Source organism: Myripristis murdjan, chromosome 13, assembly GCF_902150065.1.
Source record: "Myripristis murdjan chromosome 13, fMyrMur1.1, whole genome shotgun sequence".
Classification (NCBI taxonomy): Eukaryota; Metazoa; Chordata; class Actinopteri; order Holocentriformes; family Holocentridae; genus Myripristis; species Myripristis murdjan.
In genome coordinates this window covers 34,856,796-34,879,902 of record NC_043992.1, presented here as the reverse complement: position 1 = coordinate 34,879,902, position 23,107 = coordinate 34,856,796, and the positions used below count along the sequence as shown (strand labels likewise).

The 23,107-nt window shown below is 39.2% G+C and overlaps 1 protein-coding gene across 1 annotated transcript; it reads right to left on the bottom strand.

Annotated features, from left to right (window-relative positions):
• On the bottom strand, positions 1 to 22,496 carry wdr95 (WD40 repeat domain 95). The gene is made up of 30 exons (XM_030066423.1): positions 22,429 to 22,496; positions 21,614 to 21,779; positions 20,275 to 20,325; positions 20,097 to 20,180; positions 19,829 to 19,894; positions 17,121 to 17,351; positions 16,411 to 16,496; positions 16,185 to 16,277; positions 16,058 to 16,103; positions 15,904 to 15,950; positions 11,566 to 11,683; positions 11,137 to 11,206; positions 10,373 to 10,613; positions 9,579 to 9,684; positions 9,310 to 9,461; positions 8,883 to 8,985; positions 8,602 to 8,708; positions 8,431 to 8,510; positions 8,268 to 8,322; positions 8,139 to 8,184; positions 7,603 to 7,662; positions 4,007 to 4,169; positions 3,746 to 3,844; positions 3,578 to 3,636; positions 2,570 to 2,708; positions 2,380 to 2,419; positions 1,345 to 1,433; positions 541 to 728; positions 292 to 395; positions 1 to 166 (listed from the first exon to the last, which is right to left on the bottom strand). The coding sequence occupies exons 1-30, from the start codon at positions 22,494 to 22,496 to the stop codon at positions 1 to 3; spliced, it is 3,123 nt and encodes a 1,040-aa protein (XP_029922283.1).
• Between the last annotated feature and the right edge of the window lie 611 nt (positions 22,497 to 23,107).

Here is a 23,107-nt window from a genome sequence, read left to right as displayed (position 1 = left end):
TTATTCAGTTGACTCCAGTTTCTCTGTGCTGCATCGGAAGCGATCAATACCAGCGAGGGAGGGGTCAGATCTTACACATATGTTTGGTGGTTCTACAATATCAAAGCACTCCAGCCCGCTGTGGTTCATTAGCTTGGCACTGTGCTTGATTATTTCATGGCAGAGCCTGAAATGCAAAAGATGACACACTAACTTTGCATATATTAATTTCCTCACACAATCGCGTCTGGTGTTAACACTTGTATCGTATGATATGTCGTTTTTAGCTGTTTTAAAATGTTCATGACTCACCACTTCTCGTGTTCCTCCGGGTATTGCATGTTTTTAATCTCTTCATCAACATCTGTGTTGCTGATGGATGGCGCAGGATGTTGTAGATTGCTGTGTGATTCTGGCTGTAATTACACCTCAAGAAGATCAGGCATATTCAGAGGAGAGAGAAAAGAATAACAGTGCACAGCCCAGTTAATCAGTGGTGAAGTAGTGCAAAAAAAAAAAAAAAAAAAAAAAAAAATCCATCAGCAATATGCCATTACTAACCTTTAGTTCCTCTCCATCAGCCTCAGCCTCCTTGTCAGGACTAATGGCATTAGAAACACATGTATTTCCATTCAGGATTTCATGAACTGGCAAGCTCAGAGGGTCAATCAGAATCTCATAGGGGACAGCAGGATGCTTCCAGGAAGAGGAAATATAGACGTTCCACGGCTCTGATTGCCCAAATGTCCCTGTGGATAGAGACCACACATCTTCCACGTCAGTGTTTCCTCACATTACATGCTGTGGTGAGGAAGGACTGTGACACTGTCGAAAGTGTAACTTCAAATCCATTTTGCCTTGTTTTTTTAATTAAGTGCCACCCTACTGTGCAGCATCCTACACAGTCCCAGAAGAAAACCAAAAAAAAAAAAAAGTTTTATTTGAAAAATGTTTAAGTCTTTTTTATGCCTTGTGCTTACTACTAAATAAACGTTTAATCACGTTCTCCCAAATGCCACTATTTTGTAAGCAGGATAAGCAAAAATGTTAGGAAAGCTGATAAATGATTGTGAGTTTTGCTTTCTGGGGAGCGATCTTCTTGCAAGAGCTATTCAGTTTCTCAGTAGGCAGATGGATCAGGCTGGAATTAAACTCCTGCCTTGACTTTTGCACAAAATGGAAAGGAATGACGTGGAAAAAAAGTCAGTGAGAGATCTACACCATCACACTGAAGTGAACATGCCCACTGTATGTATAATGGTGTTCCCTACTAATGCATTGTATCATGCTCCAGACTGATGCTATTTGCATAAACATTAATAACATCAACAACAAGAGGAATGACGAGTGCACAATAACACCCACCTATGAATTCTCCGTGGGCACTCCACAGGCGCACAGTGCAGTCAGTGGATGAGGTAAGCACCACTTGATCATTGTCAACAATCTGCAGACTGGACCAGAATAAAGAGACATGGGATGCGATGGGAGAAGGCATTTCTGGCAGGGCACTCTAAATCACACGCTGTGTTGGGTCGACTGATGGCAGATGCACCCCAGGCAGCGTCTCACCTATACTGATTTGGCTGGGTATGTAAGGCCCTCCCACATACAGCGTCATCTATGTTTTGTTTGTCTGAGCAGGATAAGCTGCTCCTGCTGCTGCCACCCCAGCCTGAGAGCCACTGGCTCAGCTCAGGATGAACCCAAGGGGTGTTTGGAGTACATAACACGTTATAAGAGGCCATAATGCAAAGTCCGGTTGCCATTTGACTGCAGTTTCTGGCTAATTTTAAAATCATAACAACATGATGAGATTCCTGGCTGAAATTACATAAAGCCACGATGTGCAATGGACTGAAGTGCTCAAAACATTACAGATCAAAAGTGGGACGCAAAGGAAGCTACTTATGAAACAGGGGATGTGTTTATTTACTGTGATGTAGTGTTTCAACCTTGTTTCCTAAAAAATACGTTCCCATACAACTAAACTGCACTCTTAATTACATTTAGGGGTAAATGTATTTTGTCACAGATTACCGTTGTTTCTGATGTATCACGTGTCAGGTGGCATTTTAGCCATTTTCATAACCTTTAGCTACCAAAAGCACTTGGTTAAGGTTAGGGAAAGGTTAGGGTTAGGCATAAAATCATTTGGTTGCGGTAATATAACGAAACTTGTGCAAATAAACGACTATCGCTTTACACTGGACTCGAATTTGGGTCCCCTGGGTGAAAGTTGGTTGTTTGATCCAGCACCAACTAAACATGATCCACATCAAAACTGCGTTCCCCTCGAAACGTAACTGAGACTGCAGTTTTCCTGTATGTGAACATAATTTTTCTGGAGACAGGGGTCTGTTTAGTATTTTATGTATGAATTTTACTTATTTCACATACCCTGTAATCCTGCTGGTGTGGGCACGCCAGTATTTTCCTGCTGTATGAATGTGGAGGGAAAATATGAAAGAGAAAGAAACTCTCACAGGTGCGGACTGAATATTCTGATAGACAGAAGCTCATATACATACATCTCATGTTTTTACAGTTTATCAGATCATAGGTAATGCCAAGAGAGAATGTAGCAAACCTCTTGGTGGCTTTTGCTCTGGGCCAAAAGCAAATTCCTCCATGTTGTAAATGTAGATGTAACCAATCTGGTCAGCCACGTACAGCCGTGCGTCCCCTTGTGTTTTAGCCAGGCGGGTTATCTTTTGTTGGAATCTGGACTGAAAAATGAGAGGTATAAAGCACCGAGTCTCCTGCAATTTCTAGTCAAACATGAGAGAGAGCTAAAAGCTAAACCTCATTATTTTACCACGTTTCTTTTCCCTTTAAAGTATTTAAATAGATGGAACAGAATCCATCTTCCTCTGTTTCCACTTTGCCGTACTAATTCCAAATAACTAACAGTTATCTCCCCCGCGGCAGCTGAGCGCCACCTTCCCCGCAGCAGGATACATGCTCCCAGGTAAGAGTCCTCTCGCAATGAGATGATACATAATAGAAAAGCTTCCAAATAGCAAATTGGAGAAACCAATCATGAAGAAATTAAATTATATGAAAATGATAAGAGCAACTTAAAATTGTGCAGAGCTATTGGCTGGTACACCTGTGTTGCTAGGTAACCAAATTCAAGTGGTATGATAGCAAAGCCAACAAAATTGCTTTTAGTTTTTTTTGGGGGGGTTTGTTTTTTCATTCAGGTTTCTTTCATTACACATTTGAACTACTTCCTATATTATGCATTTGTCAAGGTAACTTTCAACATTTATTAAGTGGGCTATGAATCTTTTAAATATATGTATATATAACTTTGGGGAGGACACATTGCCTTTCTTGCTGCCCTGATGTTCACCCATCTCCCAATACTGAGGGGGGGACCCGTTTCCTCTGCAGTGGGAATTTGTTAGTTCACTGAGGGTAACCGCTAGCCACTCAGTAAATGGAGCAAAGCAGAGCACAGTGGATTTTGTTATCGTTTAATCAGCAATTTTAGAGGTAAGAGAACCACAGCAGAGAAAGTGAAACTGGTGTCCTTTCCCTTTACATTCCAAAGGAGGAACTGAGAGAGATATTGTTCAGTGAAATAGCTTACAGCTTCAAAGCTGCTCACAAATTGTCCTCCTCTGAGCACATTCCAGAAATTAATAGAACCTTTAAAAAAATGAAACACATCATTAGAGGAATACGGCAAAGGCATTGTGATGGATTGTGAGGTGCAATCATGTACGAGGCTATACTTAACACCGATCATGACGCTGACCTCCGGCCCCGGCTGACAAAAGAGCCGTGATAGAGGACGACCCCCCACGTACGGTGGAGATCCTCAGGAAAATGATGCATGGAACACTTTTATCCACTCCTGTGTAGCAGACACACACACACACACACACACACACACACACACACAAGACACATAATGAGAATGATAGATCCTTCACTCGTGGTTTATAATCACCAGAGCTGTGCATTTTTTTTGTGGCTAAACGTATAATTTCCCTTCACTTTAAAAGTATGAGCTCACCTTGAACATTTTGGTATTCAGGAGGAAGAGGGCTGTGGAAGCGACACTGTGTATGTCCAGACACCACGTTCCACACGATGATCTCTCCGTCATGGCTGCCGGTGGCCAGGAGAGACGGGGGACACTGTGCAATGCAAAGCATGTCATCCTTATGGTCTTTTCTCTGGGGACAGAAACAGGCAGGGTCATTCTCAACAGCTGGAAAATAAAAAGATTTATTCAAAGTAATTCCTAGTGCAACAGATCCTGTGATTTTATTTCTGTTTTTGGATCATTGTTGAGGCATTGTTTGGAAGTCCTATCTTTGTGAGCAAAGATAGAGAAATATCCTTACGAACTGGAAGTATGTCATTAATTAAACTGAGCAACTTGCCAGTTTGTACCACTCTGCCAAGTTTCCATCTGTTTGTCTCATTTTAAAACAAAATTAAGTTATGTATTTTCTAATAAAGTTATGTATTTTCTAAAGATAAAGCATGAAATGATCAAATGAATTAAATGTCAATGAATTTTCATCAGGGACTCGAGTGTGCTCACAGCACTCAAGCCGAGTGTGTCATACATTTTGGACTGGTGATTTTGAATCCAAGTAGACAGGCCAAAAGCTATTTTTCGCCACCCTTAACAGTGATAATGAGGACGTCATCATAGCTCATATGCTTATTTTTCACCAAAAACAATGGGAATATTTACTTGGAAGGGGGCCTCCAGTGAGGAGCCACACACAGCGAGGAGCAGATCAGCAAGACAGGTGGCATTGTTTGACTTGGACATCAATCAGCAAATTTATATTGTATTCCACATCAAAGCAAAATACTGTTAAGTTGAAGTGGGCCACATTTAAAAAAAAAAAAAAAAAAGGTTTAATGAGATGCAATACCAGACTGGCCATCTGGAGCACCACAAGATTTCACAGTTAACCAGAGGCTCAAAGGCTGGAGGACGTAGACCAGTTTATATATAGAAGAAACCATTGATCTCCCTTCTGCCGGCCACTAATGAAAAACAATTTCAAGAGAGGGCTCTGAAGATAATCAAAAGAGGTCACATCCCTTTGTGACCACTGTAATACTGTCACTCTGCCGTGTAAATGGGCCACTTTGGGGTGTGTGTATCCGTCAGCCATAATCAGATGGACGGCAAGGGACCCAGTGGCTCCTCCTATAACAGATCATGGGTGGGCGAGAAGCGATTTTGATTCCTACAGCCTGCAGAGACGATTGCGTTCAGCTGCTAACCAAATTATAAAACTGGAATATAGCGCTGGAGAGCAATTGTGATTTTATGGGGATTGATCCTCCCATTGTGAGAGGCTGATTAAAGGAAGCATGCTGAAGTTGTGGTGTTGCTGGTGATTTTACCAGTTTGGAAAATAGTATCATATGTTTAATTTGCAGATAACTGTTATGTTCGGATGAATATTTCTCATTACTTCATACATTTGAAGGTACATGATTACATTTAATTTTGAAATTAAAAATTACACAGTTGTAAATTGTCATTGGGCTTCATTTATCTCAGTGGAAATGCCTTAGGACAGCAAAGTGAATTTTATTCTTTCTGCAGTGAGATAATCGGTTTATATTCCTGCAAGATTTCTATGAAGCAGAAGCACAGACTGTGGACTATTGCCTTTGGTAAGAAGATGGTTGTTAGAAAAACATCAGCATCTGCCTCATACCCCCTGCATTTGATAAAGGTAAATGTTTGCCAACCATTCACTTTCCAAACTGTTGATATTTTCCTTTGAATTACTTTGGAAAGCCCTAAATGTCACTTCTTTCATCTGAATGCATCTCCATGAATTTCCGCAATGAGACAGATTGGAACGTCTGAAGTTTGGGCACAGCATAAAATAACCTGCATAGTTCAATTCAAAACTGATGTAGACTATCAACTATTTGAAAAATGCAAAACCTGCTTTGACAAAATAGTCACTGACTAGCGAACACAATTTCCTCAGGAATATCACTGATGTTATTAGCTTTCTTTCGTGCTGTGACTTACAAAACAGAGACATCTGAGTGGTCTAATCATCTGCATTTTTTCAACACTGAAATATTGATTTCCCCCAAAAATGGATATACTGTAACCTTTTGGAGTCAGACTAATTATGCATCAGCCATAAACTTTTGCTCTCCTAGCACTAATCCTGAAGTTGTAACCAATCATCTCAGCAGTGGGAATAATGCGCTTGATAAAACTGCTCTATGGAAAAAAAAAAAAAAAAAAGGCGCATACATCTTAAGTTGATCATAAAACTACACATGCATTTCAAACTGCACTATGGCACAGTGGAGAGGAGCCGGTCATACAGACTCTCACTGGAGCTTGGTCGTAAAACGCTGCGATCATATGGGGAGATACGGACCGTGTTTACATGGGCCACAAACTCCAGTCAAGATGACTAATAACTATTACTTTTGTAATTCTTCTTTAAAACTTTGCAAACCTGGAAATGCAAAGCTCCTGACAAACATTGCCCTTTTAATATGACAATATAACAATCCTAACAAGCTACAAATAGACAAGTAAACAAATAGACAGGAGTGTAAACAGTTAGGTAGATAGACCAAGACAGACAGACAGACAGATAGATAGATAGATAGATAGATAGATACATAGATAGATGTTTCTTTTCGACAAGTGCAGCAGTTTTACTGGAGGAACAGCAAAAATATTTCATGATAAGTAACAGACAATCTCAAAAACAAAGAATTGGAGGGAGAGAGATGAAGGCAAAAAGAAGGCGAAAATAAAAAGAATAAGAGAGCGGGTGTGTGGTGGAGGGGATAACAGGTTGCTGAAGTTTTAAATTTTTCTGCAGGCAATGCTGCACAGTAGGGCAGAGATCAGGGAGGCTTTCTCACATATCTCTCTCTAAGCTTTAGAGCCAGTCAGCAAAAACGATTTTTCGGACCTGAGACTACACCATCCTCTGGAAGTCTGTTGGATATCAGCACACCAGCAGTGGGAAAGCTTTCCCACCATTACCTTTTAAGTGCCCCAGTTACACATGAACAGAAATGGTTAACCACTTCTGGCATATGATGCACACCATGATAAACAGTTTTCGATATATACAGGTGCCGAGACGATGCATATATGCAAACAGACAATCAGGTGCAGGTATACATCAGAAACCTGCCTTCCTCCACACTCAAATGCAAAACACTGAAAAGCAAAATATGTATGAGAAGATACTACCTATTTTTTCCCCGCCATGTATGGTGACAATGAATGAATCAATGAATAAATAAGTATATAATGAAATAAATACATAACTGGCAGACCTTGTATTTTTGCCTTATATGCATTTTTATCACACACCATCACTTCACGACAAAAATAAATCATTTTCCTTGTCGCTGAATTGCCCTTTGTCACTTTCAACACAGAAAGCTGTATGTTCAGAAATGGAGGAATAACAATTGAATCCACCCTGTGTTTCCACCTCTGTGATCTATAATCTGACTGAGAGGAACCGAGGGAATACAAATTCTCAGTCCGTGCCCATTGAACTACTAATTAATTAGCCCTGCCTTAACATTTCAGCTGAAATTTACTGTCCAAACAGTTTGTTGCTAATTAATCACCAGATCATCCTGCCATGCAGCCTGCAGCCTCTGGACATGATGAGGGTCCTCAGGTGTGTCCTGGGAAAATAAGGCCAAACAATCAACAAACTGGGGATATTTTGCATCTCATATTGGAACATTTTTGTTTTGTTTGGACATGTAACAATCATAAAACTGGTAGTCACTTAGAACATTCTCTGTCCTGGTGCATAAACTTCTTATAAACAGCTTGACAAGGCCAGTAAATGTCATTCACTTCCTATCAATCAACCTGCAACAAAAATGTCAAGAATTCCTTCATGAATGTCTCTTCCTATTGCAGCTCAAGCAATGGCAAAGACTATAGGCAGCTTTCAGTATCACTTGTTATGTGCTGCATAATGGAGGGCGGTCAGCTGCTGATGACAACGTAAATAATGCAAATGGAATGCAAAGGCTGTAAAAATGGAGAAACTGGAGGAATAAATGCAATGGAAGATGCTAGATTTCTGAGAAATAACCGAGGAAAAACACTGATGTGCTGCAGAGAACTCTCTCTTTTCTTTTGTACTCACTGAGTATATGTCAATCTTCCGGTCCCAGCCGACAGACACCACGTAGCTTCAAACAAAGATTGCAAGAAATCAAAATGAATTACAATTTAAATTGAGCCGATACCTGCCAAACACCACATCATTACTTACGGGTTCCTGTGGACTTTCAGATAGGTGCAGTCGCACACCTTGCGACATTCAGCATCTAAAGGAAATGAAGTGTAAGTGGTGCTGCACGGTAATTGGATCACAGAGTGTTTCAAAATTTTCTTCTGAGGAATAAAATAGAAGAAAATTCACAGTCGCTGCATACCTCTCTTTAGTGTCTTTAGGCAGCGGCCGTTGTTGAAGTTCCAGATCTTTAGGCAGCCATCTTGCCCCCCTGTGATGAGTCTGTACAAACGAAGCCACGGTGTCATAATGTCATGTGTAAATCATTTTCACAAGGAGAAAACATTATCATGAGTTGTCTCATGCATAGTACCTCCTCCCCTTGGGGTCAAAAGTCATGCATGTAACAGTAGATGGGCCGTGTGCACCACCAAACTCAAAAACTTGATGTCCAGTGTCAAAATCCCAGACTTTCACAACCTAAAAACGATAAAATTACAGGTGAATTTTATAGCAAAGTATTATTTTTGCAGATAATACTGATATATAGCAGATTAACTGAGCTACCTCCTTCCTGTATATTGTTTCCACACATTTTTTTTTAAACACAGATCAGGTGTCTTAGTCCATGCTATAAAATAATATTTTACTCACAGATCCCTCAGTGCAGCTGACAACTTGACGAAGCTCCTCACTATAGCCACAGCACATCACAGGCTCATTATGTGAAACAATCACATGGCGGTGGAGCTGTGGCCTTAAATTAGGGCAAAATGATTAAAAAAAATACAAAATAAAAAGAACAGGAAGATGATTGAAAAGGCACTAAAGTCATCCCTGATTTATGAAAAGAGCTCATATTCTTTATCTTCTGGCTAAATCAGAGGCATTAAATCCCTTAATAGGGAATATTTCCAAATCATGCTGTCCTTGTTAGAATGACATTGCCCATTGTGCCTGTCAAATTAGTCCTCTAATTTTAAAATTATCGACACAATTGAGCAAAACGGTCAAAAACGTTTGAGAGCAAATTGGATTCTATTGGCGCACAAACCACAAAGACATGAAAAACAGAACCAACCTTATCTTAAGAGGGAGTAAAGCCATGTAGTCTGCTGCAATATAAAGGGATTTCACAGAGGGAGAATAGAAGCATGCAGATATGTCACCATCAATCCCACTGGCTCTGGTGTTCGCCGTAAACAGGCAAGATTGATCTCGAATATGCCAGATCTGAAATGGGAGCCAGTAAAATGTCTATAAGTGGCTAATGGACATAACACTGTAGCTCTGTATTCACTCTGGAGGGTTTAGGACAAGTGAAACATGATAGAATGAGACATGTCCCACTTTAACAGTGCAGTCCATGGAAACAGGGAAGAGCCGATTGTCCTCTGACGAGATGCAGAGGTAGAAGATGGGGGCAGAGTGTCCCTTCAAAACCCCGGTCGGTTTCCTGTCCGAGGAAAACAGAACAAAAGGGTGCAGGTAAATGAAACATCCCAGAAGTCATTTGGATTCTACGGTGTAAATGGCCTTGAGTGACCACCTCATTTTTAACTTTTAACACCTGCACTCGCACTTAACCTTGTCAACTCTGCCGCTCCAATGGGAGCATTCGTCATTACTGTGGAGCTGGACTTTAATAAAACCCTCTGAACTTTATTTAAAATTCTAGTGGAGACCCTGACGTTTTCAGAGGTGCCAAATTTCATCTTAATATTTTCTATTTGATGTAGTGGGGCAGCCATAGAACAATGTTATCTTGGATTTAACGCCAATGAAGCGTTGCGATGAGCAGCCACACAGTATATAGTATATGCGGAATAAATGGCTTTTCTAAGTTTGATGGTGCTTAAGGGGAAATTTCTGCGAAAATCAGTCTTTAAGGGATTAAATATTTCAACTACACTGGGCCTCCCTTCTGTATGTGTCACTGATCTGGCATGTTCAATAGTATGTACAATATCTGGATCTCCAATTTTATCTTATCTATAATTTCCATATCATGTGTCTCATGTTTTCATGTCAAAAGTAATCTTGATTTTTTTTTTTTTTTTCTGCAAAACCAATTTCCTCTATTCTGCTCTGCTCTACTTCTTCATTATCCTCAGCTGGGAACCCAGTAAAATACGGCTCCTCACCCAGGACAGTAAGGGTTCCACATGCGCACGAGTCTGTCCATGCCTCCGGTCACCAGCAGGTTGTGTCTCTTGCAAAGGTCAAAGGTCTTGACGCCTTTGTAAACGGTGAAGACTGTCTGGTCGTAGGACGCCCGGGGCTGTGGGGTCCAGTTTGGCTGCACCTTCTTGTCCTTGCCCTCACAACAGGCTTCTGTGATCTCCCTCAGCTGCTGCTCGATGTTGGTTGACGGGAGCACACAGCCTTACAAAAGACAAACAAGCATTTCATTTGAAGGCCATAAAAATCCATCAAAACGTGTTTCTGGCAGCAGAGTGAATCATTATCAAAATAAATGACACAGCTTGGGCACATAGTACACACAACAAGGAGGTGGACATGGTAACCTACATGCATGCGTACGCACACACACACAAACACACACACACACACACACTGGCATTGATTGGTGAATTTGTGAAAGATGAGTCATCATGAGTCATCCTGCACAACTCTCCCTCTGGACTGCCTTACGTCCACCACAAAATTTCATTACCACACATTACGGCGAATGGACTTTGATACATGTGCTTTCATTCTGAGCATGCAGCATTTATTATTTGGCTCTTATTTTCAATCAGAGAGAGGATGTGTTTTCTGTCTGTGCTATAACACAGAAAACATCTGATTATTTAACCTTTATTTTTACGCTTGTGCTTTCCCATACACTGCGCATCATGCCACAGAGAGAACAGAGGCCAAATGAACAAAACAAGGCAGAAATTACCTATAACAACAGCAGATGCCTCATCATCTGAAGTGGAAACAACGGCGTTGATATTGTGAAAATATTTTGCCTAAATTGAGAATAGAGCATTAGCAGTACATGTTCAAAGCTGGCATTATCTATGCATCAGACAAGGAAAATGTCACCACTGAAATAACTGAGCTACCATTATTACACTGTTTAGGTAGAAAATGTCGTTTCTCAGTCTACTGTAAGTACAACTTTGAAGATATATATATATATACAAGGATACAAGGATACAAGGAAGTTTATTTGTCATTATACAACAGGCTGAATAATGAAATTAAAGTGTGATTAATATATATATATATATAGAGAGAGAGAGAGAGAGAGAGAGAGAGAGAGAGAGAGAGAGAGACAACAGAGACAACAGATTTAAAATGTAAACTGAGAAAGGTGAAATGTTACCTGTGTCACCCAGTCCTGATGGACCTTCCATCGGATATAAGTCACGTCCGGAGAAAGCACTGCTTGGTCAATTCCTATACTGGGCATATTCTCAGTCTTGGGTAATTTATGCCATAATCTATACATAAAAAAGGAAGAAATGTCTGACCCTGCATGCAATTTTTCACATTTCTATGACACCTCATTTTTATCTTCAGAAGTCTCCATAATTCATTTAATTAGTATGCAAATCATTGGAGAAAAAGGTAAAACTCTTTTCCATGATATACCTACCTGCTGGTATAAGTTTTAAGATTTTACAGAAACTTTACAAGTCAGTTTAACTTCAGCAAATATATACTGTAATGTATATGTATATCTATCAGTGTATATGTATATGTATATGTAATGTATATCTATTCGTGTGTGTGTGTATGTGTGTGTGTGTGTGTGTGTACATATTTAACATATACACACATTCACTCTGAAGACACTACATTATGCCATACTGACAAATTTGACACATGCAACATTTTTGAAGAAAACGGCACTTAAGGTCTGGGAGTATTTAAAGCAGCCTGAGCCATAATGCTATCAGCACAAGGCACTACAGGAGCCAGTGAATCACCAGGCACTGACCCGCTGGATCAACTTGAACAACCATGAGGATACATGACACCCATCAACACATCTCTGAAGGTTCACACAGCCAAGTTTATAACAAAGATAAAGACAGGTACCTTTGTAATTGGCTTGTACAAATATAAATAAACCCTAAACTCAGCTGCTATATAGAAATTATCTAGCCAAGCACCTTGACATGAGACAAAGAAAAATGCTCAACAAAGTACCAAACTGGAGACCGTGACTAGGCAATTTAAGAAGGCTGTCATAAAAATTCATGGTTAGCAGGAGATGAACATCTCAGTTCACACTGTAACCAAAATGAGATTCTTTAACACAGCTTTAAACAAATCCCCATCAGAGATGTGCACTGAGAGTATTTCTGTGATAGAATCAAGACATTATAAAAGAAGATATTCTAAAAGAAAAGATGACAAGTGCACTAGATGAATTAGGGCCTCATCATTTATACTGAGTGCAAAATTTTAAGATTAACAAAGACCAACACTAACTAGTCAAACAGAATTCCTCTGAAATGAAAAAACAACCTGTAATCCCTGAAAGGTTTTGTTTTATTGGTGTGCAACTGTTTTGGATTTATTTTAGTCTGTTAAATACAAACATATTCTCTACATGTACAAACCTGCCTTTAATTATGTGCTTTCATCATTATTGACATCCATTCAGGTCAGTGAAGCTGACTCTGCTTTACTCACACAGGGTTATTGTGCAGGCAGCAGCAATGTGTTTTGTTTAACAGGTCTCACATATTTTCATGGAGGGTCTCACCACCAGAGGTGTTATTTTGCTCAGAAGCCACCACACATGCAGTAAATCGTAACTGGCTCATGGGAAAGGCACTAATTAATTTTGATCACACCAAAAACAATATTTTCCACCGAGCAGTTTCACAGCAGGAGGGAAACAAGGAAGCACAAAAATCTGATTGGCTGTTAATGCCCAATGACAAATTGACAAAAATTGTCCAATTAAACAATATATGAGAAAACATAAATATACGGATCGACCATGGATCACAAAGGGGTTACAAAATGCCTGTAAAAAGAAAAATACACTATATAGAGAATTCATAAAACAAAGAACTAAAGAGGCAGAGAATAAATACAAAAAATATAAAAATAAGTTAACCAATATTATAAGGGTTAGCAGAAAGGAATACTATAGTGAGATATTAAATAATAACAAAAACAATATTAAAGGAATATGGGATATATTAAATAATATTATTAAAAATGGCTCTAGACCGTGTTACCCTCAGTATTTTATAGATAACAACATTAAAAGGGACAATATGGATGATATAGTTAATAGTTTTAATCGTTTTTTCGTAAGTGTTGGTCCAAATCTGGCAGAAAAAATCCCTGATCCGTCGTCACCTCAGGATTGGAATGATAATCTTATAGATAGAAACCAAAGCTCAATGTTCCTCACAGCAGTGGAAGAAAAAGAAATAATTGGTATTGTAAATAAATGTAAACATAAAACATCTACTGACTGTAATAACATTGATATGATAATTGTGAAAAGGGTCATAGAAGGGATCTCAAAACCACTGACTTTCATCTGTAACTTATCATTCCAAACTGGTAAATTTCCAAACAAAATGAAAATAGCTAAAGTTGTGCCGCTGTTTAAAACTGGGGATAGACACCACTTCACAAATTACAGGCCTGTTTCGTTACTCCCACAATTCTCAAAAATCCTGGAAAAAGCATTCAACAGCAGATTAGACAAATTCATAGATAAACATAAATTACTCTCCAACAGTCAGTATGGATTCAGATCAAACAGTTCAACATCATTGGCATTAATGGAATCACTTGAAGAAATCACTAACGCAATAGATCATAAAAAGTACGCAATTGGAATATTCATCGATCTCAAGAAAGCTTTCGACACAATCAATCATGAAATATTAATCAATAAACTGGAACGGTATGGGATCAGGGGGATAGTTTTGCACTGGGTGAAAAGTTATTTAAGGGACAGGGGACAATTTGTGAAGTTGGGAGAATATACTTCCTCATGCTTGGACATTGCTTGTGGCGTCCCCCAGGGGTCAGTACTGGGTCCAAAATTGTTCACTCTTTATATTAATGACATCTGTAACGTCTCAAACATATTGAAATTAGTTTTATTTGCGGACGACACAAATATTTTTTGTTCAGGGGAGAATTTGCAGGAACTTCTGGGGAGGATTACTGCAGAAATGTGTAAATTAAAGAACTGGTTTGATAGGAACAAATTATCGTTAAATCTAAATAAAACAAAACTCATGTTATTTGGTAATCATGAAATAAACACTCAAGCACTAATACAGGTTGATGGTGTAAACATTGAAAGGGTTCATGAAAATAAATTTCTAGGTATAATTTTGGACGAAAAAATAACATGGAAATCTCACACGAAACATATACAAAACAAACTGTCACGGAGCATCTCAGTATTAAGTAAGGCAAAACACTTTCTGGACCACAAATCACTCCACATTCTTTACAATTCACTTATATTACCATATTTAAATTACTGTGTAGAGATTTGGGGCAATACCTATAAATGTACATTACAACCACTTTCCATACTGCAAAAAAGAGCCATAAGGGTAATTCATAACACTGGTTACAGAGAACACACAAATCCTTTATTCTTACAATCAAAAACATTGAAACTCACTGATCTGGTTCATTTTCATACGGCACAAATCATGTACAGAGCAATAAACAACCTACTCCCAGCAAATATTCAAAAACTGTTTTTTCATAGAGAAGGGGGATATAATTTGAGGGGGGAACTAAATTTAAAACATCTTTATGCTCGAACAACTTTAAAAACGTTTTGTATTTCGATATGTGGAGTGAAACTGTGGAACAGATTGACGGGGGAGCTAAGGCAATGTCCAAGCATGAGCAAGTTCAAACAGCGGTACAAACACATGGTATTCACAAGGTATAGGGAAGAGGAAGGGTGTGACGAACACTAGGGTTCTCACATATTGTTTATTTACTTGTTATTTATTTTATTTATTTTTTTGTTGGCACCGGTAAATATGTTGAGTTATTTATGATTGTGAGTATGTGATCAGAAAAAAAAAAAAAAAAAAAACAGGACACACAGGAGGTAAACTGATTAATTACTAAGTGGAGAGGGGGTAGGATTCAATAAGCATTGTGCTTCTTCCTACTCCTTTTCGAACATGTTAAGTTAATATTGTTTTCAATTGTTCTTTTGCTGTTTTGCTGTTTTTCTTTTCTTTTTGGACAACTTGCACATGTTCGAAATAAAGCCTTCATTCATTCATTCATTCATTCATTCAATGTCTCCCTACAGTTCAGCGGAGTTTGTTTCAGCCACTCAACTGTGTAGAAAATCAAAGATGAGTTCAATCGATGAGCTGAATTGCTGGCAGTGTGTCAGTTTGTCCAAAAAATAAATAAATAAATAAATAAAAATAAGTATCAGAACAGCACAACTAATAAAAGAAAACAAAGAAAAGCTGGACATGTTACGATTTTATAAATACAATCAGAATATATATTGTATGCTCTGATAGTCCTGTTTCCATATGAATAGTGCATTCACTGCCCACATTATAAATAAGCTTATAATGTGTTTGTGATTTGTTTTTTGCTGTGAAGTTCCGTCGGGGTCATGTTGGAATTGCATTGACGGTGCATTTGTCAAGAAAAGCCAAGGTCTTTATTAAAGGAAAATTACCTCAGGATTTGTCCAGCAGAAGACATTAATATGATATTCACGCAGCCCTGGATCACAAACAGGAAAATGAGCGTTTCACAATATTAATCAAGTGGGATATAATAAATTAACTCTCTGCTAATTGGATCTGATGTCAACAAGAGAAACAGTCTACCTGGTCGTCTCCATACACAATGGCACATTCGTCAGGGCCGGTGTCGCTGTGGAGAGAAGCAGCGTGTCAGATCAGGACCCTTTGGTGTGTTTGGAGGATGATGCTCATATAAAACTGTGTTGCTCACCAGCAGTCTAATGTCAGAGGCAGCGTCTCTAGAGCGGTAATCTGGCAGTAAGGCTCCAGAGAGGAAAGCTCGTACATTTGGATCTCTCTGTCCCTGCAGGACGGCAAACAAACAAGCACAAAACCAATATCGCATAGTCTGAGATCTCCTCTAAATAAATATAATGAATGTTTTGAGTAAACAACCCTGTCCTATGTCAATTCATTAGACTTATTTTCAATATTACCCTGTTGCAATGATCAGCTTGCTGTACTGTATCATAGGAATAAAATCGGTTGCCCACTTTGAGCTCCTAGTTGCAGGTCTTTCATGCTGTGATAAATGAACAAAACCACAAGTTAAATACTCGTGACATTTCAATGGACCCGATCTGAATGCAGCATTCAATTTCAACTGTCACTGTCACCAAGTGCTCGCTCATGGGAGAGATTTTGGTTCATGGGATGAGCCAAAATTTCTCTCCGTAAGCGCCTTGCAATACCTTCTATACACACAAAACTGAATTGAATTGAACCAATTTGTCTTATAAAGATGGTTTTACAAAACGTAATACAGAACCATAAAATGCTAATTCGGTTCACTGCATTATGCTGACTGGCCAACATCAGCTAGATTTATTTGCCAAATATATTTTACAGTGACAGAAAAAGGCATTGTGATATTTTCATTTTCCTGCATTATGAATGCAGCACATTTATGCCGAACAAAGGCAACATCACAGTGCTGGTAAATGTGCTCAAATTCAGGGTGCACTATGAAAAACTGCTGATGGTTGATTTAAATGAGGACCTTTCAGACTCAACTGACAAAATGTGGTATAAGCATCTGACTGTGAGAATCGTGTAGCAATTATGTGCTTCTTCTACACTCTCTATCAGTTGAGTCTGAAGGGTCGTCACTTCAGCGATGTTGCATAGTTGCACCTTTAAAACATACAAACACGCTTTTGGTCTTCTGTAGTTGAAGTCCAGGGCTCCAGCAGCAAACAGACCCATCTTCTTGCACCGTAAGGATCGTGTCATCAGGGGTGGAGTGGATTTTTGCAACGGGAACGCCGTGACACACGGTCTTGATTGTGGCGGGCAGAGTGAAGGCCGCCTGCTTACTGCGTGCCACACATTCCTCCGTCGCTCTGTACTCCAACTGCATGTACGTGCAGAACTCATCCTGCATGATATTATGTGTAAGAAAGCACAATCTGTTTTCCACCCCCCCTGCATTCAGATTTCAGATTCAGTTTTGTTATTAGTCTGAGGACACTCTCCAGTCAGAATGCTCAGGGTGCTACAAGAAGGGACTGTGTTATCCCACTGAGAGGAAGTGTGTTTATTCAATCTGCCGTCACACACAGAGCCTCAGAGGAATGGAAGTCTCTGCCAACACAAATCAGAGAGCCGAACACATATCGGTCCTCCTTTAGGCAACAAATAACTTGGCTCATTAACAATCGAATTTGCCATCATTAAAACAGCACGTCTCTCTGTTTATCTGTTGCCATTTTGATTCCCACTTTGTTTAAATTAGCCTGTGTCTGTATGCTTCTGTATTATGTGTGTGATGTATGATATGTTGAGCTGAGCTTGCTTACTCTGTTGTATTTATGTGTCCACTTGTGTCTTTATGTTCTTCTAACCCTGCTGCTTCTGATTTATGCAGTTGTTTGACTTACATGCATTGTACACAAAGACCATTGCTTTTGCTGCTGCTGCTTATTCATCCCAGTTCTGCTTCTTCAACAATTCATTTTGGTGTATTGTCTAACAAGTCAGATTTTAGGCACTGCATTTTAAAAACAGTGTTACCTTATGGAAATGTATTCTTGCATTTTCCTTTAACCTTTGCTCCTAATTAATTTTAGCTTCCCTTCAACTACAGATGAAAACTAGCCACTGTGGTGAACCTCTGCATTTACATTTAATGTCTATCAGTGTGCACCGTGTCTGTCATATAAACGAATAAATAAATTAATTAATTAAACACTTTGCACTCTGCATGTTAATTAATGTGAACTCTTTGTTGTAGTTATATCCTCCATTATCATCAGCACCTTTTGGTCAAGATCAGCTAAAAAATAAATAAATAAATAAAAATAAACACTCAACAAATAATAATTAAAATTTGGCTGCAAGCATCAGAGAAGCGGGTCATTAGACTTCCAGAAGGTTATATGCAGCACTTGTAGAGGGTTGACTAAGTTTAAAGCATTTACGCTGCAGCAGAAAACTCCAGCTACATACATGTGCCCTCTGCTTGCTTCGTGCATGATTTTATATAAGCAATTCAAGTTCCACATCCAGAATTGTGGCGGGGCATGTCCATGTTAGCAGGAGACTGATGCATCCACCCACGCCCCAACCCCCCTCCCACCCCTATGACACACACACACACACACACACACACATACACATACACATACACAATTGTAAAGCAAAACAGCCTTTTTCCTGCTTTCTCTAAATTGAAAGAGGAGGAGATGTGTGACACCATTTCAAATCATGAAAAAGATGCAGAAAAAGAAAAAGCATTGATGTTAGAAGTTCACAGGCTGATGTACCTTGATATTACAGATAAGCTGATTGCTCACACACTTACGGCGCCATCATATCAAATGTGTACAAAGTTTCAAAAAACAACTACAAACTAAGTTATCATCTGATAGGCCAGGCCACAATGCACCAAAATGACTCTTAATTGGACTGATACGAATGCGACATTTTCCATGATAGAAAAGTATGGGTGATTTAAAACTATATGAGATCCGTTAAGACAATTATAATCATATTTATCCTTGTGTACTACTACACATAGAGAAATAGCCTAGCATTGGTTATACTGTATGTTTGCCATCCCTGAATGTACTGGCAAATGAAAATGTAACAGCAAAAAAAATCTAATAAAAGTCCTAATACCAACTCACTGCTGCAACCATAAACAATACCATCCATACACTCTTAGCAAGGCCAAGGTTGTCCACTGCATATTCCTGAAGCGTCACTAAAACTATGATTTAATATGAAAAAAAAAAAAAAAAACATTCAAAGTCTATGCTTCTATCATCTGCTGTTCAAATCTAAAGACTGATTACATCTTAGTCTATTCAAGCAAAATGACTGAACTGATTCCACAGCAGTCTGTAATGATAAAAAAGACCATTTACATGCTACAGTGTAACACCACAAAGGCAGATATCCAGACATAGCATCTAAAGTCTTCATCGCAAGTATACAAACACATATATCACTCTGTCCAGCTTGATATAGCCGACCTGTATGGTGAAACTAATCCTTCCTCTGAAATCCACTGAACAAATATGAAAGTAAAGTATTAAAAGTGAAACCAATGCTCTATTCAGGCAAGTACACCCTTTTTTTGAGTTAACGCAGATGTCCTGTGGCTGACATCCTGCTCACTGTACTGTTGGGCTGGCACTAAAAAAAGCATTAAGACAAAAATCATTGTTTTCAGTTCAGTAGCATACATCGAAGCTGGATTAGAGTTGCCAAGAAATAACCCTATCACATTTCATGGTAACTTTTTCTCTATTATAGATTTGTGGTGTTACTGTACCGTGCATGGAAAAGTTCTTTAGCTCATGCAATTTCCCTTTCACTGAATGAAAGGAGCAAAAATGAATTTCATCTCACCCACGAAATCCTTCCCTGGCCTGAATAATCGATCTTCTTGAATAGCTCTTGAATTTGTGTATTGCTCTGTGAAACAAGAGGGTGAAAAAAAAAAACATAAAGAATATTATCACTAAGAGAATTAGCATTTAAAAACTGGCATAATTAATCAGGTAATTGTAAAGTGTGTCTTAAATTACAAGGATGTGGGACACAGAGAGAGCAAGCGAAAGAGAAAAGATGAGAAAGAGACGGTGAAATAATAAGAGAAAGAATCACCCTTGCTTACAGTGTTATGCAAATTCAAACACTTCTTCACTATGCAGCCAAAATTCTTCTCATCCATGGATCTCAAGCCACCCATTTCAAATTCCTTTGTAGAGAAAAAAAAATGCAATAAAAGAACTAAACATCTCCAGGAAATGAAAAAATAGACTCTGAATATTGAGAAAAGATGCAATTCATACCTCAAATGCCCGTTTTAGTTTCTGGAGGTCTTCGAGAGATACCTGATCAGTCTTATTGGAAAGAGGAAAGGCCGTTGTCATTATATGTGCACCCTAATCCATAACGCAGCAAATTACTGTCACGCGTGCTGATTATGAAAATTAGGACAAAAACCTTCCAGGGAAAAAACAGAGTGATAAGCTTGAATAGAACCAGTTATTAACATTAACTCACCAGCCACTTAATTAATTCTGAATGCTAAAAATACAACACAAAGTTAGAGAGAGGACACACTGTCTGCCTTATCATTAACAATGCACATGATTAGGATGCCACCGTTGAGTATTAATGGAAATCTGTAATAGCCAAGAGAGAGACAGCGACCTCCATCAGCGAGCATCCTTGAGGAGCTTGCACAGGGGCAGATGACAGGCCATGCTCTCTGTGTTAATGACCTCTCTTCAATTTGCTGTGGTTTCCTAGCAACGAGTCCTTCATCCATGACACTCTTTGATCTACCATTAATAAATAACAGGGATAAACAGCCTAATTCTTCAAGGATGCGACTGGAGTCATGGCTTCCCCACGGTATCTCCTGAATTGCAGAGATAATAATTGCTTAATCAGTCAGTGTCGAGTGTAGCATGATGGATACGGTGGAAGTGTTCATATGACCCCGACTGCCTTCCAAATCCCTTTATTTGAGCTGCATAACTTTAAACTCTTGAGGCTGCTCTGCCTAATCTGTTATGGCAAATTTCTCATTACATTAAGCGGGAGTGGGTGACTGACATTTGCATCTGAACCCCACAAACTTTAGCCAAAGTATTTTCACTCCCCTTCTGTGTCATTCCATCATCCCTGTCAGCTTGAAAGCTTGAATTTGAATCTATTGGGATCCTTTTAAGTAGATGACACGGCAAATGTGTTTGTTTTACTTTGGCCTGAAACACAGCCATCTCGGCCATGGGACAGATTGTCCAGCCCAATGCGCTGTCAGGCAATGAGTAAATTGATCATCAGTTTGATTTAAAATGACAGTTTTGGCATCACCTCATACTCTCTCTTTCTCTGCCTGTGAGGTCTGCTTCAGCTGTAGTTTACTTGGAGACCACGAGACAGACTCCAGTAGCTGTTAGCGTTGCAAGGGAGGGCTACATCTGACACTCTAGTGACACCTTGAGGTTAAAACCAGCAGCTATACATCACTAGATCCACAGGGAAACAAAAGAAACCTCATAAAGGTCTTTTGTAATCCACAATGAGACAAAATAATTAAAACAAAGTGACATTTGCTGTACATGGATTGGATTGACCTTTCTAACTTCACATCAGGGTGGACTTTTATTAAAACTGTACCTTGAGGCTGCCGGGGCTGTGAGTTAAATCGGCTTTGAGGAGTGGTCGTGTGGTAAGATGAGCCTTATCTCCAAGTGTAACAGAATGTCTTCGCCTGTTCTGCTTCAGCAGCTCTCGCGCCAACCATTCAGGCTGCTGGTTTCCATCCTTGGAGTTGCCCACTGGCCTTGGTGCCAGAAAATCATCTGTCAGTATCTCACCTCGACAACATGGCCCAGAAACATTAATCCTCCTCTCGTCTGAACTCCCCAATTCAGAGAGGATGAGAGAGGATGTGAGGCTTTGATATTAGATATTTTGACTAAGACTATGCTTTTGTTGTTAAATGGATTCCGTCTAATTATTGAATATCAGCAATTCTTTGCTCCCTCAACACAATATGTGAATATGTGAAAGAACTTACTGCATATGTGAGGCTGTAAATAAACTTTTCTTGAGACTATTGAGCCAGCACTGCAGCAAACATAAAAATAGAAGAGGGGAGGGAAAACTGCACTGAGATCTATTTGCTTGGGAATGTGATTATGAGCTCCAGATAACAAGACTTCCAGTTTTGCACACTGACTACTCAGTGCTGCCGCTGATGGCAACTCCTGTACCTTGACAACTGTAAACATTTCCCGAGCGAGGATCTGCGCCTGTAGAGAGGCATACATGACAAACATGACTTTGCCTCAATCCAAATCATATCATCACCTGCTCTCTACACTGAGATTAAAAGAAGAGATGAATAGTTGTAGGGGATTAAGTTGCGGTACGGCTTGAAAAAAGTATATGATCTTGCTTTTAAGGAGAGCAACAAAGCAGCAGATTACCTGGGGACATGTAGGGTTTCTAATTTTCCCAAAGCTGAAGAAGGACGCACTTTTTTCTCCAGTGGCATTCTTGTTATTTTTTCTGTATTTCTGTGAGCAAAGCGGCACACTCTCCCCCTGATCTCCAAACAGACGTTTTCAGTCAGGTCTCATGTTAGCCTACCTGACACTCACTCTAATGTTACACCTGGCAAGATGACTGAGTCTGGTAGCTAAGAGACCCGGCGTGACAACTACACCTATGGCACAAACACATACAAGACCAGGTATTTCCAAAAAGAAAAACAATGTTTTTACCAGTAAATAACTGACTTGTTGAATCTTGTTTGTAACTAATAAAATATTGTGTTTTTCAAACTATAATTTTAGTGGCTCCCCAATTTATTAACTTATCCAGTTGCAGGTAATAGCAGGTTAACCCATCTCGTTAATGCTGATAAGTATTAGCATTTTCACTGTTTCCATAAAATTAAACAAACAAGTGATCATTATTACTACTTTTGTAAAGACTTGCAAAAGCATACAGTATTTCAAAGTGGAAAACAAATCCAAAGCTATGATGAACACTTGATAAAAATGCACCTCTGTGAAACACTGTGCAGCTAGAGCACAGAAAATGAATGTACCACTGAGTTTGATTGTGACTCAGTCATCAAGTTGTGAAACTGCAAACACAGTT

Excerpts from the sequence above, each read along its gene's own strand:
- wdr95 (XM_030066423.1), bottom strand. The coding sequence starts at position 22,496 with ATGCCACTGGAGAAAAAAGTGCGTCCTTCTTCAGCTTTGGGAAAATTA. Across the intron at positions 8,709-8,882 it reads TCAGCTGCACTGAGGGATCT|GTTGTGAAAGTCTGGGATTT; the intron begins GTGAGTAAAATA and ends TATCGTTTTTAG. Across the intron at positions 2,709-3,577 it reads TTGTGAGCAGCTTTGAAGCT|TCCAGATTCCAACAAAAGAT; the intron begins GTAAGCTATTTC and ends CTCATTTTTCAG.